At 41.3% G+C, this 17,566-nt stretch overlaps 1 protein-coding gene across 7 annotated transcripts in view; it reads left to right on the top strand.

The window, feature by feature from the left end:
- The window catches only part of RICTOR (RPTOR independent companion of MTOR complex 2), a 189,001-nt gene that overhangs the window by 154,355 nt on the left and 17,080 nt on the right, over window positions 1-17,566 (top strand). For all 7 annotated transcript variants that reach the window (XR_012158870.1, XM_073343822.1, XM_073343824.1 and 4 more), the window contains 5 exons: window positions 3,518-3,610; window positions 6,653-6,759; window positions 8,366-8,595; window positions 10,070-11,099; window positions 15,911-16,088. Coding sequence is in view for 6 of the 7 variants with exons in the window: in XM_073343822.1 (XP_073199923.1) it covers window positions 3,518-3,610; window positions 6,653-6,759; window positions 8,366-8,595; window positions 10,070-11,099; window positions 15,911-16,088 (1,638 nt within the window). In the remaining variant the exon portion in view is untranslated. The remainder of the gene's footprint in view (window positions 1-3,517; window positions 3,611-6,652; window positions 6,760-8,365; window positions 8,596-10,069; window positions 11,100-15,910; window positions 16,089-17,566) is intronic.

Here is a 17,566-nt window from a genome sequence, read left to right as displayed (position 1 = left end):
GCAGTGGGACCTAAACCTGGTGTTGTCCCGCCTCACCGGGCCTCCCTTTGAACCCTTGGCCACATGTTCCTGGTCTCACCTCTCCTGGAAGATAGCTTTCCTTGTAGCAGTCTCGTCGGCCCGACGTGTCTCGGAGCTCAGGGCCTTGATCTCAGAACCTCCATATATGGTCTTCCACAAGGATAAGGTCCAACTTTGCCCATCCCCTGCATTCCTCCCAAAGGTGGTCTCCGCCTTCCATATGGAACAGGACATCTTCCTTCTCATGCTCTGTCCCAAGCCCCATTTCTCCAATGAGGAATGCCGCCTCCACACGCTCAACGTACGCAGGGCACTGGTCTTCTACCTGGTTCGTACTAAACTGTTCCGTAAATCCTCACAACTCTTCGTTACCTCGGCTGAGCGTATGAAGGGGCAGCCTATTTCCACCCAGCGCCTTTGTCGCTGGATCACCTCATGCATACGCACGTGCTATGATCTGGCAGGGGTTCCATCACCACCGATCGTCAGGGCGCACTCAATGAGGGCTCAGGCCTTGTCGGCTGCCTATGTAGCCCATGTCCTTACCCAGGACATCTGTAGGGCTGCCACCTGGTCTTCAGTTCACACGTTCACTGCACACTATACGATCGTCTCCCAAACTAGGGATGATGCTGGGTTCGGCAGAGCAGTACTGTGTCCCAGGAACTCGTGAACTCCTACCCACCTCCAACAGATATAGCTTGGAATCACCTACTGTGGAATACACATGAGCAAGCACTCGAAGAAGAAAAGACGGTTACCTTTTCAGTAACTGGTGTTCTTCGAGATGTGTTGATCATGTCTATTCCACATCCCGCCCTCCTTCCCCTCTGTCAGAGTTGTCCTGCAAGAAGGAACCGAGGGTGGGGGGAACTCGCAGCTCTCTGTTTAGCGCGATATAGAGGCACCACTCCAGGGGTTGCAGCGGTGCTCACCCCCTCTCCCCCCCAACAGGTACTGCTAAGGGAAAAACTTACGGCACCGGTGCACGTGGCACACACGCACACCCACTGTGGAATAGACATGAGCAATACATCTCAAAGAACACCAGTTACGGAACAGGTAACAGACTTTTTTGAATGCAGTTATTTTTTGGTACATAATTTTACATTTGTAAGTTCAACTTTCATGATAAAGAGATTGCACTACAGTACTTGTATTAGGTGAATTGAAAAATACTATTTCTTTTGTTTATCAATTTTTCAGTGCAAATATTCGTAATCAAAAATAATAATATAGCGTGAGCACTGTACACTTTGTATTCTGTGTTGTAATTGAAATCAATATATTTGAAAATGTAGAAAACATCCAAAAATATTTAAATAAATGATATTCTATTGTTTAACAGTATGTATAATCGCTGTTAATTTTTTTAATTACTTGGCAGCCCTAACTGAAAGTAAAAACAACTTTTCAAGTGTAATGTAACCCTTCTGGAATAACTGACTTGGATAACCTCTGTTTTGATCATCATTTGAACAGTCATTAAATGAAGATTCATAAAACTATGGACTTTCCAAATTTCAAAGAAGTTATATCTTGCAAGGACAATCTTTACCTGCATTCTGTCATCATGTGAAATTCTTCCCTGTTGTTGAAAACATCAGAGAAATATCTTTCAATCTGCTTCTTACAACTGATCATTCTGAATGGTCAGGACCGAAATAGGAAAGGCAAACACATCACCAATAAGAAATGCTTTCTGGAGAGTATATTTTAGCTGGATGAACACTATAAGCAATGATTAGTAAAGCTATGCTTTTGCTTTATGCATATAGAAAATATGGATTGACAATTTTTGTTAAATGTGTATTTTAGGTCCTTGAAAATGGAGAGAGAAATAAATAAGTCTTTTTTCATTTTTAAAAATTAACTTGTAAACTTATCTTATAGAGTGAGTTTTATAGAATTGTTTAAATAAAATAACTTCAAGTGGAGGGTCAAATAATGCATTGAGTTAATTCAATGAATCCGTCCCCTTTTGAGACCTGAATTAAACTTGCATAATTCACTAACAATTATATTTGATGCTTTCACTCAAGCTGCTGGTGAGCCTCTGTCTGTTCATGTAATTAAAACCATTGCACAATTAGACAGAATGTGAAATTGTTGACAGTCTTTGTACAAAAGAGGCCCGAAACTCAGATAGTGACCGCACCAAAAGCAGGGGGAATGGTGTCTCAGCTTGCCAAGGGAAGGCAGTTGTGTTTTATGGCCGCGGGGAGGGAGGGAAACGAGGTCAGAAACTGCTGCAAAAAGTGAACAGTGGTCAGCTTTGCGGCGCTGACTCACCCCCTGGGAATGTGAGGTCGGAAGGCTATAAAGGTGCAAGACCTGGGCATTGTAAGCCCCTTTTTCCACACAGCAGGCAAGGCAGCACCCTCTGTCCCTCCCCAAGAGGTGGCAAATATCAGGTTGGTCTAGGACCTGTTGTGGGCATTGTGCTGGTTGCTTCTTTTTAAGGAAGGCTGGGAAGTAATTTTTCCTGCACCACCAGATTGGCCTTGTGGGGAAGGCAAAAAATCCTCACTCCACCAACAGGTGTCAGGGAGGACCTTTCCTGGTAAGAAGAAAAGGTGGTAGGCCTTATGTCGCAACTCATTTTGTAAGTGTGGGGCGGCTGTCCTATGCAGGTACTCCCTAGGGAAGGCATCCACTTACCAGATAAATGACCTGGTAAAGGACTAAAAAGGATGTGCTGGATAAAGGAACGGAATGGGGGAGGGGGCTTGGAGACTCCTATGATTGGTATGGCAGGGAGCCAAATCCTCTTGCCCCCCGTTCTTATAGCCAACCTTAACCCTCTACAAGTGGGGTGGATGGTAAGGTCCAAGCCATGGGTTGGCTGGGGGAACTTGGATGAAAAATAAAGGGTGGCTGGTGGAAGCCCCGGGTAACAATTTGAATAAACATGGGTTTGCCTACACTGTACACTTTATCTGCCGGGTAGTCCCATACATCTATATAATAAAGTTGTAGCCTGGTTAAAATCCATATCAAGTGTCTCCTGTCCTCCTTTTGGTATACCCAGACAACAGGGGGATTGTGATTAGGTTTGAAGTATGTTGGATTGAGCTCTGCTGGGGAGATTACATAATGCCATCCCTAAATGAAGTTAATCATGCTATTAATCTCTGATTTGTAAATCATTTGGATATGAGGGAAAGGAAAAAGAATATACTAGGAATCTCTTTACCCTTTGAATTGTAAAACTGCAATGAGAAGGCTTTCCAATGGTGTAAAAGTAAGTATTAACATGTTGTATGCACTGACTACAGAATCATTTGCTCTTCTTTGGCAGATGAGGTAGTGTTAAGTTTATAATTTTCCTTCGGCATTTTTGGTGTTAATCAGTCAAAGTTTTTATATGCTGGAACTGTCCAATTTAAAGTGTGTGTATGTAAACATTTGTTAAAAGCTTTAGGAGAACCTGATGTATTAAAACTTTCAATATTTAGTCACTTTGAACTGAGTTTGTTTTGTTCTCGTCCTCTAGAGTGTTGTCCCAGATTTAAGTTACACTGTTCGTTCCCCGATGTTGGATAAGTGGGAAGGAATTAAACATCTGAAAGCAGCCCTTTGGGCCTTGGTTAGTAATAGAAATATCTGTCTATTGCTTTTCTTTCCTCTTATTTCTGCTGTAATTTTTCACATACTGAAATAATTAAGGAATTTAGTTTTAAGTAAAAGTCGTTCACAAGACTTACTCTTCTGGTATCCTACCTGGTCTTGCTGATGGAATACTATGCATTGCATGTGGCTCTTTAAAAAATCTTTGGTTTCAGAGTAGCAGCCATATTAGTCTGCATCCGCAAAAAGAACAGGAATACTTGTGGCACCTTAGAGACTAACAAATTTATTTAAGCATAAGCTTTCGTGCATAGAATGGAACATATAGTAAAAAGATATATAGATAGATAGATACACACACACACTCCAATTTTTCATGTTCTCTGTAAGAGGCTAATTAGTTAAGATGAGCTGTTATCAGCAAGAGGAAAAAGAAAACCTTTTGTAGTGATAATCAAGATGGCCCATTTCGACAGTTGACAAGAAGGTGTGAGGATACTTAACATGAGGAAATAGATTCAATATGTGTAATGACCCAGCCACTCCCAGTCTCTATTGAAACCCAAGTTAATGGTATCTAGTTTGCATATTAATTCAAGCTCAGCAGTTTCTCCTTGGAGCCTGTTTTTGAAGCTTTTCTGTTGCAAAATTGCCACCCTTAAATCTCTTACTGAGTGGCCAAAGAGGTTGAAGTGTTCTCCTACCGGTTTTTGAATGTTATGATTCCTGATGTCAGATTTGTGTCCATTTATTCTTTTGCTTAGAACTGTTCACACAAAGATGGACTACAAGCTGTCAAGAACACTATCCCCGATAATGTCAGGGCAAACCTGGTGGCTGACCTTTGTGACTTTGTCCTCACCCACAACTGTTTCACATTTGGGGACAATATATATCTTCAAGTCAGCGGCACTGCTATGGTACCCGCATGGCCCCACAGTATGCCAACATTTTTATGGCTGACTTAGAACAACGCTTCCTTAGCTCTCGTCCCCTAATGCCCCTACTCTATTTGCACTACATTGATGACATCTTCTTCATCTGGACCCATGGAAAAGAAGCCCTTGAGGAATTCCACCATGATTTCAACAATTTCCATCCACCATCAACCTCAGCCTAGACCAATCCACACAAGTGGTCCATTTCCTGGACACTACTGTGCTAATAAGCGATGGTCACATAACCACCACCCTATACCGGAAACCTACTGAAGTGAAAAAACAGATTAACAGAGCCAGAAGAGTACACAGAAGTTACCTACTACAGAACAGGCCCAATAAAGAAAATAACAGAACGCCACTAGCTGTCACCTTCAGCCCCCAACTAAAACCTCTCCAGCGCATCATCAAAAATTTACAACCTATCCTGAAAAATGATCCCTCACTCTCACAAATCTTGGGAGACAGACAAGTCCTCGCTTACAGACAGCCCCCCAACCTGAAGCAAATACTCTCCAGTAACCACACAGCAAAAACACTAATCCAGGAACCTATCCTTGCAACAAAGCCCAATGCCAACTCTGTCCACATGTTTATTCAAGTATCAGATGGGTAAAAGTGTTAGTCTGGATCTGTAAAAGCAGCAAAGAGTCCTGGGGCACCTTATAGACTAACAGACGTATTGGAGCATAAGCTTTCGTGGGTGAATACCCACTTTGTCGGATGCAACTGATGCATCCCACAAAGTGGGTATTCACCCACGAAAGTTTATGCTCCAATACGTCTGTTAGTTTATAAGGTGCCACAGGACTCTTTGCCATATTTATTCAAGTGACACCATCATAGAGCCTAATCACATTAGCCACGCCATCAGGGGCTGTTCACCTGCACATCTACCAGTGTGATATATGCAATCATGTGCCAGCAATGCTGTGTACATTGGCCAAACCGGACAGTCTCTACAGAAAAGAATAAATGGACACAAATCTGACATCGGGAATCATAACATTCAAAAACCGGTAGAAGAACACTTCAGCCTCTCTGGCCACTCAGTAAAAGATTTAAAGGGTGGCAATTTTGCAACAGAAAAGCTTCAAAAACAGGCTCCAAGGAGAAACTGCTGAGCTTGAATTAATATGCAAACTAGATACCATTAACTTGGGTTTGAATAGAGACTGGGAGTGGCTGGGTTTACACATATTGAATCTATTTCCTCATGTTAAGTATCCTCACACCTTCTTGTCAACTGTCGAAATGGGCCATCTTCATTATCACTACAAAAGGTTTTCTTTTTCTCCTACTGATAATAGCTCATCTTAATTAATTAGCTTCTTACTCCACTTTTTCACATTCTCTGTACGTGTATATATACATATTTTCTTACTATATGTTCCATTCTATGCATCCGATGAAGTGGGCTGTAGCCCACAAAAGCTTGTGCTCAAATAAATTTGTTAGTCTCTAAGGTGCCAGAAGTACTCCTGTTCTTTTTAAAAAATCATTATTACTCTTCACTTTTTTACAAAGCAAAAGAATGGACTGCCATAATGTAGCATGTATGGTAATATGTGTGGCTAATCTTCAGGGGATATGACTTGCTGTGACCTGCTTAGTGTCACCATCATTTTCCCAAAACATTTGAGGGGAGACATCGACTAGTGGGTTTGAACCTACCTGGTTCAATTGGCCCACTGGGGGGAGATAGAAGGGAAGTCTGAAATCCTTTTGGGGTGGAGCAGGAACAAAACTGGACATTAGTTTCATCATATATCATGGGTCTGTCTTCCCTCCCTCACCAATGTTTTTTTCTCTATGCCCCAGTCCAAGTTGACTATTGATGGGAACAAGTAAAGTGCCTGTATGATGAGCGGAAATGTAGGATTATCCTTGTTCTGTTATCCCAGAGCCCAGGGTGACATATGGTGCCCTGAGTCCTTCATTGCTCACAGATGAAAAATACCAGAAGGATTGGCTATCTGATCTTAAAAGTTAAAGGTTTGAAGTTGTACTAAAATTGTGGCCAGGTGGCATTTCACCTTATTAGTATGCCAAGAGTTTTGTGGGCACCACTACAAATGACATCAGCAGTTAATTATATTTGATGGCAAATAACTTCATTCTAGGGAAATATCGGATCATCTAACTGGGGCCTTAACTTGCTTCAAGAGGAGAATGTGATTCCTGACATAATGGCACTTGCCCAGCACTGTGAAGTTCTGTCCATTAGGGGGTATGTATATCTAATTTTAAAATTAAAGTCTGAAAATAGTATTTCCTGACAAGCCTAAGATGTATAAAGATTTCTACTTTTGCTTACACTGGATGTCCTTTATTAAACATTATTGACAAAGTTTGAGAAATTTTCCAGGTCCTCTAAATAGGTCAAAAGTTTATTTGCAGGAAGTGTCATGGAAACTAGGTTAGGAAAAGGTCATCATGGAAGGCATTAATTTATTTATTTTTAAAGAAGCAAGTAAAATTTTTAGAAGTTCTTAAATCTCTACTTTTTGATTTTTATCCAGTAATATTTGTACAAGATTTTAGGAGGAAACCGATAAAATGTATTTGGTCTCCAAAAGCCTATTATCACATTACCCCATAGACTCTTTGAATGTAATAGAAAATGAGAAAAACACAGTTAATATGTTGAGTTAAATGGATCCCATAGCAATTTTGTGGCAGCAGAGTGCATGCTAGTGGTTTTAGACTGTTTTGTTCCCTTGTTCCCCTCTGCTCCACCCACCCAGTCTGGTTTCTGCAACCTTATCTCCTCCTCTACTCGTATTTTCTCTCTCTTCCCTTCCACCCCATTCCATTCCTCACCTTTCTGCATTTGAATCAGAACCACTGCTTCTGTTTCTCTGTTACCTAGCTGCCAGCATGAGGAGCATTGAGAGGACAGGAGAGATGTCTCCCTTCTCTCAATTCCTGTGTGTGGCACCAGATTAGCCCCCATCTGGCAGGAAGAACAGTTGCAGTTCTGCTCAGTCCGCTGCAGCCATAATAAATCTCTATAGAGATTGGGTGAACTGAGAATTTTAGAAGGCTTATAACTTGGCCACATTTGGCTGAATTTTCACAAGGACAGCAAAAGGCATATCCCTGACATCAGTACATCTCTTTGCATAATTTCATGTTCCTGTGCCAAAGCATGGACATGCTATAGCTTCTGCTTAAAATGGTAATTTTTTAACATTGGCAAATGACATTTTCCCCTAAACTTGTTTTTGGAATATTATCTGAAACTTCAGGAAAAGAAACCACACACCCACCAAAAAAACAAAAACAGAAAACAACCCACAACGAGCAGCAGTCTGAGGCAGATACTCAACACAGAAAATTTCAGCCCTAACAGTTAGTTTGTCATAGTTATAAACAACTGAAAAAGCGGTCTTATAATGGAAAGTGTTAGGCTACCGGTTCAGCCTATAATTTTCTATTACTGTATTTCTTGTTACATGGGCAGTTTCTTACCTTTTGTTTAGTTCTGTACCGTAAAACAAACAGGAAGTATGAACTGGTTAACATTGCTGTAAGAACCTTAACTTTAGCCTTTCCTGATCAACTTTTTAAAACTGTGGAATATTAACATTGTACTACACAAGGTTTTTTTTCTCCATTTTATAAATCTAATGTGTAGTTGTTACCTGTACGACACTTGCTCTGATTTGTTTTTCCATTAGATAGAACAAAAAAAGCTACTCAACTGGTTTACAAGGTCTATCTATATTGGATTATCTTGCAACTTTGTTTCCTCTTAAAAATCAAATGTATGTTTGAGTAACTCAGATCTATTGATTAAATCATATTATTGTTACTGTTTTTATTAAATACAGAACCTGTGTCTACGTGCTTGGTTTAATAGCCAAAACTAAACAAGGTTGTGACATTCTGAAGCAGCACAATTGGGATGCAGTGAGGCACAGTCGTAGACAGCTGTGGCCAGTAGTCCCCGATGACATGGAGCAACTCTGCAATGAACTCTCTTCTATACCCAGCACTCTTAGCTTGAACTCGGGGTCCACCAGTTCTAGGCATAACAGTGAAAGTGAATCTGCACCATCAAGTAAGCATAACTAGAATTAATGATACAGTGGTAAATATTTCCTAGTAAGTTTTCAAAACAACGTCTAGAAAATGTTTTTGTATGTACAGTATTATTATACCTATAACCTTGGTGTAAACTTTCTAGGCTTAATAATAATAATACATTCATTTTGTGACCAATATTGGGAATTTAAATCTGCTGCTAAACATACTTTATTTAGACATCTTTAAATAGCTCTAAAGAATGCAGCATTGCTGATTGAAGGTTAGTCTGAGGTTAAGTATTAAATACAATAATGTAGCTATGTCTTTGAAATAATGAAATGCATCCGATGAAGTGAGCTGTAGCTCACGAAAGCTTATGCTCAAATAGATTTGTTAGTCTCTAAGGTGCCACAAGTACTCCTTTTCTTTTTAAAGAAATCTTTAACATATAAAGGATTTTGTAAAAGATAAGTAACCTGACAAACCAGGATTTGAAGAGATGTTTTCCTTTTCTGATGGGCACAAAAACTAGTATATGCAAGTACTGCATGTTGCAGAAATTGAAACAAAAGCATAGTAATACTTACTGCTATTGTCATTGTAAACACCAAAGGAAATGATTATTTTCAATAGCCTGTGAGGAATTTAGTAACACAAGTCCCATTGCATTTCAGTGAGACTTGTGTGCCTAAATCCTTTAGATGTTTAGACGCCTTCAGTTGTCAGGTTACTTGCCTTACTATTTTTTTAAAGAAATTGTACATATTGACAGGCAAAAGGAAATCCTAGAAAATTTGTGACAGGCAGCTCTTTTTAAGCAATTGTTCTGTAGATCATAAGATTCAATAATTATGGTCATCAGGAATAAACAAACAGTGTAGGTTGGGAGATCACAAAAATGTAATTCTCAAAGTGTTAGCAGATGCATACGTGCAGAGAAAATACCTTTCAAAACCCTTGAAATAGCTCGTTGGTTTTTTGGTTCCCCTTTTATGAAGACTAAAATTTCTGGTGCAGGTGGCTATCTAGCTTATGCTCAAAACTCATATTTGTACAAACCATTTAGGCATCCACATTTTAAAAATGTCATATGAGGAAATGAACAAAATTCGAATGAATAGTAAAGGTGAAATCAAGCTGTGTAATTCAGATTTTAAGTTTCATACAGCTTCTATTAACAAAGAATGTAACTACAGTTTGTTTTCATGGAAATTTCTTAGCGTTGGCTCTAGGTGGAATTAACAGCCATCTTTTCCAAAGCACAAAACTAAGAAAGGGCAAGGGAAGGGGATTGTTTTTTAAGCAGGAAACAAATGCTCATTTAAAATGTGATTTGTGCATCATAACGTACATGTGTACTTCTTTTTGTTTTAGAATTATTAAATGTATTTACCTGATCTTGCTGTGTATCAAGTTCCAGTAATTTTTCAGTAGGTTTTTTACAGTTTAGTTGCTACACTTTCTGGAAATACCAGCATTCCGCAATAAGAATCCTTATTTAATTTCAGGTATGTTTATCATGGAGGATGACCGGTTTGGCAGTACTTCCACTAGCACATTTTTCCTAGATATCAGTGAGGATGCAGAACAAACATTTTCTGACAAACCTGGACCCTTAAAGGATAAGGATCGTAGTCCTTTTCCCTTTTTTGCTTCCAGCAGACTTGTGAAGAATCGCATCCTAAATTCACTTACTCTGCCTAATAAAAAACATAGAAGTAGCAGCGATCCTAAAGGAGGCAAACTGTCATCATCAGACAGTAAGTCAGGCTTGAGGCGAAATCGTACAGTAACAGAGCCTTCCAGTAGTATAGACTTTACTCCTGGGGATGTATTCACTCCTGGGTTCAAAGTTCCTAAAATCCATACTTTACGCTTAGAAACTTCATTTGTTGGGAGCAAGCACATGGAAGATACAGGTAGTACCCCAAGTATTGGAGAAAATGATCTAAAGCTGCCAAAAGGTCTTGGAAATGAAAATCACAGGGAAAACACAAGCAGAGAGAGACTAATAGGAGATGGTTCTACACAAACACATTTCAAGAGTCGTAGCTTAAGTTTTAATACGGATACCACAACAAGTGGCATAAGCTCAATGAGCTCAAGTCCGTCAAGGGAGACGATGGGTGTGGACACTACAAATGTAGACACTGACTGTGGAAGTTTGAGTACTGTGGTAAGTACAAAAACAGTTAAGACAAGCCACTGTTCAACTCCACAATCTAACCACCTGCCTCTTTCAAAATCAATTTCTGTATCCCTGGTGCCGCCGGGGTCTTCTCATACACTTCCTCGAAGAGCACAGTCCCTTAAAGCTCCTTCTCTTGCTACCATAAAGAGTCTTGCTGACTACAACTTTAGTTATACAAGTTCTCGAGATGCCTTCGGCTACGCTACATTGAAACGCTTACAGCAGCAAAGGATGCATCCTTCACTGTCGCATTCAGAAGCCTTAGCATCTCCAGCAAAGGATGTGCTGTTTACTGACGCTATTACCATGAAGTCTGGGAGCTTGGATTCTCGGCTAACGCCAAGCAGGTAAGAGGCATCCATGCTAACTTATTATTTCACAAGCATATCTGCAAATTAATTTTTTTTTCTCATGAAAATTACTTCTTCAGTTTTCTGCTAATGATAGGTAACATTCAATGCCTAATGATCTGCAAGTCCTTTGGAAGAAGTGTAACTGTGTTAAGGAATAATTAATCAACTAGGGATCTGAACTTCCTAGTTGCTGTTCTAAAAGGCCCAGCACACATAACTGTCTTCATTTCCTCTCTGCCAGGTAGATCAGGCACAGGACCAACTATTTTCTTATTTACCTTGGTGTTTTTTCCCTTTTAACTTTTTTGGTAGGTTTTTGTTTTGTTTTTGTTTTTTAATAAATACTAATATTACTTAAGCTGAAATAATAATGATTCAGGCTGATCTCTCTGGGCTCATGCAAGGAGAACAAACAGTGTTTTATTTTCTAGAGTTTCACTTACTGAGGTTTTAAACTGAGAGCACTACCTCTGGATTAGACCTGGATTAAGTCCAGCACAGGGAGACACTAGGTGAAATTCTTGCCCCACTGAAGTCAATAGGAGTTTTGTCACTGACTTCATTGGGTCCAGAATTTCATCCGTGGGACCCATTTTTAGAGAAAGTCAATGTCTCCTTTATATGAGTGTGATATCAGGCATACTGAAGCAACGATTAGGCCATTACATAAAATGCTTGTCTCATGACATTGACAGTCTTGCCTTTGCTAGAGAGAAACCACCAGCTGCTGAAGTCCCAGCACATGCCCCCTTTTTATCAGGTCACGGTCCCTGGACTCGGTTTCCAGAGTTTTCTCTTTTGTGTTAGTCTTTGACTACTGTTGTCTCAGATTTGAGACTGCTTCTGGCAGGGAGAAGGAGTTTTCTAGCTCTGTTTCTTGGTCCATCTCCCCCCTCTCCCTTCAACACACACATCCTTCCACCAGCATACTGGTTGATGTGAGAGAAAGGGGAGAGATTACCATAGTTGTTTCTTCTCTGGAGCCTCCTAGCTGCTGCACAGGAGGCAGGCATCTGCTGCCTGTCTCTGTTGCTCATTGCTTTCTCAAGCAGCAGCAGCAGCATGAAATAGGACATATTTGACTTTCTCATATGTTCTAAATTGAAGTGCACAGTTTTGAAAATCTTGATCTTATGATAGGATATGGTCCTTGTTTAGTCAAATGTAATTCGAGAGGTGCTTAGTGCCCGCAACTTCCCTTTAAGTTATGATTACTGAGCATCTTTCAGGTCATGCCCCAAATCATCATATAAGCTCTCACCTGTTTTGTTGTTATACCAATAAAATAAAAACCAGCAGGGTCTTAAAGGGGAAAAGGCAAAATGCCACATTTATTGTGAATACAGAAAGAATCATACTAAGCAGTTAGTTATAGCTATAATATTCCATTCAATTTCATATTTATTCACACACACACACGCGCGCACACACACACGCACATTCTGCAAGGTTGTTATCATAGTTACCAGCCTTAGAGTTGCGCATGCCAAGCCGCTGGCCGGTGGCCTGGACATGAGGAGGGAGCAGGGCCTTGTCAGATGCACATCCGATGCTCCTGGAAGTTGGTTTGAAGAATCAGACCCCAAAGTTCTCACTTTCTAGAGTCCATTTTTATAGGAATTTATTCCTATGCCAGTCTATGGGAATTGCTTCATCATGCTGTTGCTGAATCAATCAGCAGATGGCACATTCCTGATGGCTCCGTGCTGCCAGATGTTATCTTGTTCTTCGGTTCTCCCATCCTTGAGGCTGTTGGGTGGATTCCAGTCTGCCTTCTGGGGGGGTCCTCTGGTTGTTTCCACTTGATGCCTTCTTCGCCAATGGACACTGGATTCTTAGGCTGGCACCTCCCTGATCATTTATTTATTATCCACACCAAGCATCCATCCACATACATCCTCAATCTCTATTTTAATCACAATTGTTAACAAAGCGAGATAAATACAACAAAAGGGTGGGGAGTCTCTGTGTGCTCCTTCTGTTGTTACAATGTATTGCTCTGAGAACAGACTCTCTTAGAATGTACTAACACAATTAGCAGCTTGCAAGTTTCACACAGAGAGGGAGAGAAACAGTACCAAAAACCAAGATACCTCTTAATTAGTAAAACCCTGGAATTTAAACTATGGGGAATCAAATTCATTTGTGATTTTAATATAGAACTTCTTTAATATGATCCGACATTATTACTTACTAGATCTCAGGAAAATGTCCTCATTCTTTACCTACACTAGTGTTTTTTCTTCTGGTCTTTCCCTGAGAAAAATAAAGTTCATAGGTTAATATTAAATTCATAGCACTGCAGTTGAAAATGAGGAAAATAGTGGCAAATAGGTGTCATTAGAACATTTAAAGTGGTATGGCTGTTTTGTGGTGTTCACTCATTGTAAAAAGTAGTTGTCTAGGTCTAGATTAATGGCATGAATTTTTTTCTGCATCAGTTGCCATTCTAATTAGTGCTGGTACACAGAGATAGTAGAATAAGTTATCAAGAATAAAATCCAATTCTCCTACCTGCTTTAACCATGAGACCAGCAAATGAAGCACTGGTGCTACAGATGATCTCCTTCACTACACAGCCCTGATTCATGTATACTGAGTGTGCCAGGGGTCCTGTGAAAAAAGTAGTATTTGATCATGTAACTAAAGATTGAGTATGCACACAAGGGGACTGAATTAAGGTTGAACAGGTAATCTTAATTGTCCTATTTCCTAAGCTCTGAGTGCTTGACTTGGCAAACAATGTTCTTTTAACATAGTTTTTGTATTTAATTTCCTATGTTTTTAAAAAACAAATGGGAAAGGGGGGGAAAAAGAAATTTAATTATATGGCATAATATTGACCCCCCCTCCCCCATGGGTCATTGGTGGGGTTGAGACCTTTAGATCCACCACATACCTCTGCCACTTGAGCTAACAGAGTAACTGATAGGTGTTAGTAGGTTGTCCTCTATGTGGACCAGTACTAAAGGGGAATGAGAGAGACAGTTTGCCAGATATTTGCTGACAGCAGGGGGATGGGGAGACTCTGGAATCTTGGGTTCTGTTCCAAGATCTGTAGGGGGAGTGATCTAGTGGGCACAGACTCTTCTTCGCATTCCCTCAAAACATGTCCCCCTTCTGCCCCATGCCCTCCAACATGTTCTTGTCTCTTCCCCACCCCTCCCAGTCCTCCTGTTCTTCCATAGCCACTACCAGTCTCCATTCCTCAAAACTCTCATCCCATTGATCAGTCGGTCCCGTTCTCCGCTGCTTGGCACATCATATGATCTCTTTCTCCCCACTCACCCAGTCCTGCCTCCTGCATACACTATCATCACTGGCTCCCAGTCCCAAGCCCCGCATTGGTTCATCTCATTGTGCCCTTCAGCCCCAACTCCTGTCTGTTTTTTTCCAGCCAGTACCAGTTTTTGCCCTGCATTCTGGCTCTTTATCAGATCTGTCTCCCACCTTGTCTCCCACCCCACTGGCTTTCAGTCCCAGTCTTTTGCATAGCCAGACTTCCAGACTTCCCCGTCCCAATTTCCCTCTCCTCCTCTCACCAATGCCAGTCCACCCTCCCAGGTTCCTTGTCCCCATTTCTTCCATTCTCCATCCTTGGGTACAGATCTTGTCCCCTCTGCATTCAGTTCAGGTGTTTTTTTCCTCCAGTCTTCCTGAGCCCATCCAGGGTAGGGAAATCATTAAGCACATAGGAGAAAGAGTCCCTGCTCTTAGTTCTAATGCCCAGACCTGGAATGGCCTGCAGCAGCCCAGAGCTGCAATTGTAGGAAGAGATCAGCTCAGCACCAGGAACATGCCTAGTGAAGACAGAATCTTTAGAGAATTTAGCCCAGGGGTGTGCAAACGTTTTGGCCTGAGGGCCACATCTGGGTGGGGAAATTGCATGCAGGGTCACGAATGTAGGGCTGGGGCGGGGTGTGGGAGGGGGTGCTGTGTGCAGGAAGGGGCTCAGGGCAAGGGGTTGGGTGCGGGGTGTACAAGGGGGCTCAGGGCAGGGGGTTGGGGTGCAGGAGGGGTTGGTGGTGCAGGCTCTAGCCCGGCACCGCTTACCTGGAGCGGCTCCGGGGTGGCAGCGGCGTGCACCGGGGCCAGGGCAGGTTCCCTGCTTGCCCTGGCCCTGTGCCACTCCTGGAAGCGGCCAGCACCATGTCCCTGCAGCCCCTGGGGGAGGGGGACAGAGGGCTCCATGCGCTGCCGTCGCCTGTGGGTACCTCCCCCGAAGCTCCCATTGGCCGCGGTTCCCCGTTCCTGGTCAATGGGAGCTGCGGGGCCCGTGGCACCACGGGGGTGGCAATCCCGCGGACCGTAGTTTGCCCACCCCTGATTTAGCCACTGAAATCTGAAATCTCTGTTGAGCATATGTGAAATGTGACTTTTTTCCATCCTGAGGCTTGTAAGTTGGCAAATTCGAACAGATATCAAAAGTCACATCCTTGGCACAGAGGCAAGACCTTGCCAGATTTCAAGTCCTTTCCCCAAATCATGGGGATGCTAGTTTCCCAAATAAAGATTGTCAGAAATTTTTTAACATTGGCAAAATGTATATATCCTTGACCTTGTTCTTGGAAATAGATAAACTATTTTGGCTGAAATTTCTTTTGGAAAATTTCAACCTGAAGAGACACCTAGCATGGAAAAGTTAAGCCCAAGTGGTTAAAGTTTGGCCAAGTCATAAGTAACAGGAAATGGGGTCATATATTGGGATGTGTTTGGCAACCTTAACAGCTCCCACCTATAGATGCAGAATCTAAAAAGGAGTGATTGTCAGAAGTTTGTTATTTGTTCTTTTAATTATGTTACAGGTTCATGAAAGCTTTAAGTTATGCCTCACTAGATAAAGAAGATTTATTAAGCCCTATTAACCAAAACACACTGCAGCGTTCCTCCTCTGTTCGGTCCATGGTGTCCAATGCTACATATGGTAGTACTGATGATTACATTGGCCTTGCTCTCCCAGTGGATATCAATGAAATATTTCAGGTATGTACACAGCAATGTGTTTAACTGATGTACAGAATAAAAATGAGTTTGCATTTATTTTCATGAGTAATGGCAAAACTTCCCCCACTGATTCAGGATTCTGTTAGGATATGTGAAATTCTCATCTACTTCAGTGAGAAGATCTACATATGTAGGAATATCAGGATACTGAAATTTCTGAGTTGGACACGTTTCTGAACTGGGGACACTTTCCTACCATTGGAAGGAAAAAAGTTTACAAAAAAGTTCCAATCAGTTGTTGTGACATGATTTTGGAAGGGTGTTCTTCATTTAAGTTACCTGTTCTTAGACAAAATGCTAGTGAATTAAAGTAGAAAACCTATGCTTCTTGCGGTTGAAATCTCAGCAGTCGCTAACAGCTACGTATGTGATATTACTTTGTAGTTCATTACAATAGGACTTCCTGTTGACATTGTTTTATATTAATGGCATAATTGATCATTTTGCACCCCCTACATCTGCACTTGATCTTTCCTCTTTCTGCCACTCCCAGTGCACTCCCCTCATTAAATAACTACTGCTTCATTTCTCTTCTCCTCTACATGCTCTCTCGCCTGTTTCTCTTCTCTAATCCTTTGTAAGTCCTCTGCGATTTCATTTCTCCTCTGCTCCACTTAGTTGTTTTCACTACTGGCCAACTTAAAGAGGCTCTTCCATGTCCTTATCCTCTTTGATCTACTGATAGCCTGTCACTTCCCCCTCTTTTAACATTCACTTGACTGTATCTCTGCCTTTCTCATCAAACTCTCCTTCAGCAGAATTTTCCTCATTGGCTTCACCTCCTCTTTGTTGGTGGTGTTCAAGGTTTTGTCCTTGGCCCCCTCCTCTTACTGCACGCTTTTCCTAGGTAAACTTTTTCTTTTAAGACCTGCCATCTCTCTGCTGGTGATTCCCAAATCTAACTTTGTATCCCTTCAGTAATGTTCTGCAACTTTCTCTACCCATACACATACCTAAATAGCTATACAGATGATAACATACAATTATGGACATCAAGCTGCCAGCCAGCTCAAAACAACTATAGTGCAATGTGGAACTCTGTTCATCCCCAAAGCCCTCTTCCTCATTTCTGTTAATAATTGCACCAATCTCCCTGTTACCCTGCTTCACAAACTGGATGGAATTTTTTTTACCGTACTCTTCAGTGCACACATTCAGACTTGATAAATCTGGCCAATTCTTTCCTACTATTTGTACAGCATCTAACATGATGGGGCCCTTATCCTGACGGAGTTCTGTAAGTGCTACTGTAATCTAAGTAATGAATAATTTATCTTCAAAGTGTGACCCATCTTCTACACCCCTAGTGCTAAAAAACCCGATTGATGCCATGGCTATATTACTCTCCTATCCAGCATGCTGTATCTAAAATAATTTTCCTTGAATGTCCCTCACTCTTTGCTTTTCTGCACTCTTTTCTGATCATTTTTCATCATATTCAAACTCACTCATTCTCA

Source organism: Lepidochelys kempii, chromosome 5, assembly GCF_965140265.1.
Source record: "Lepidochelys kempii isolate rLepKem1 chromosome 5, rLepKem1.hap2, whole genome shotgun sequence".
NCBI lineage: Eukaryota > Metazoa > Chordata > Testudines > Cheloniidae > Lepidochelys > Lepidochelys kempii.
This window is presented reverse-complemented; position numbering and strand designations above follow the sequence as displayed.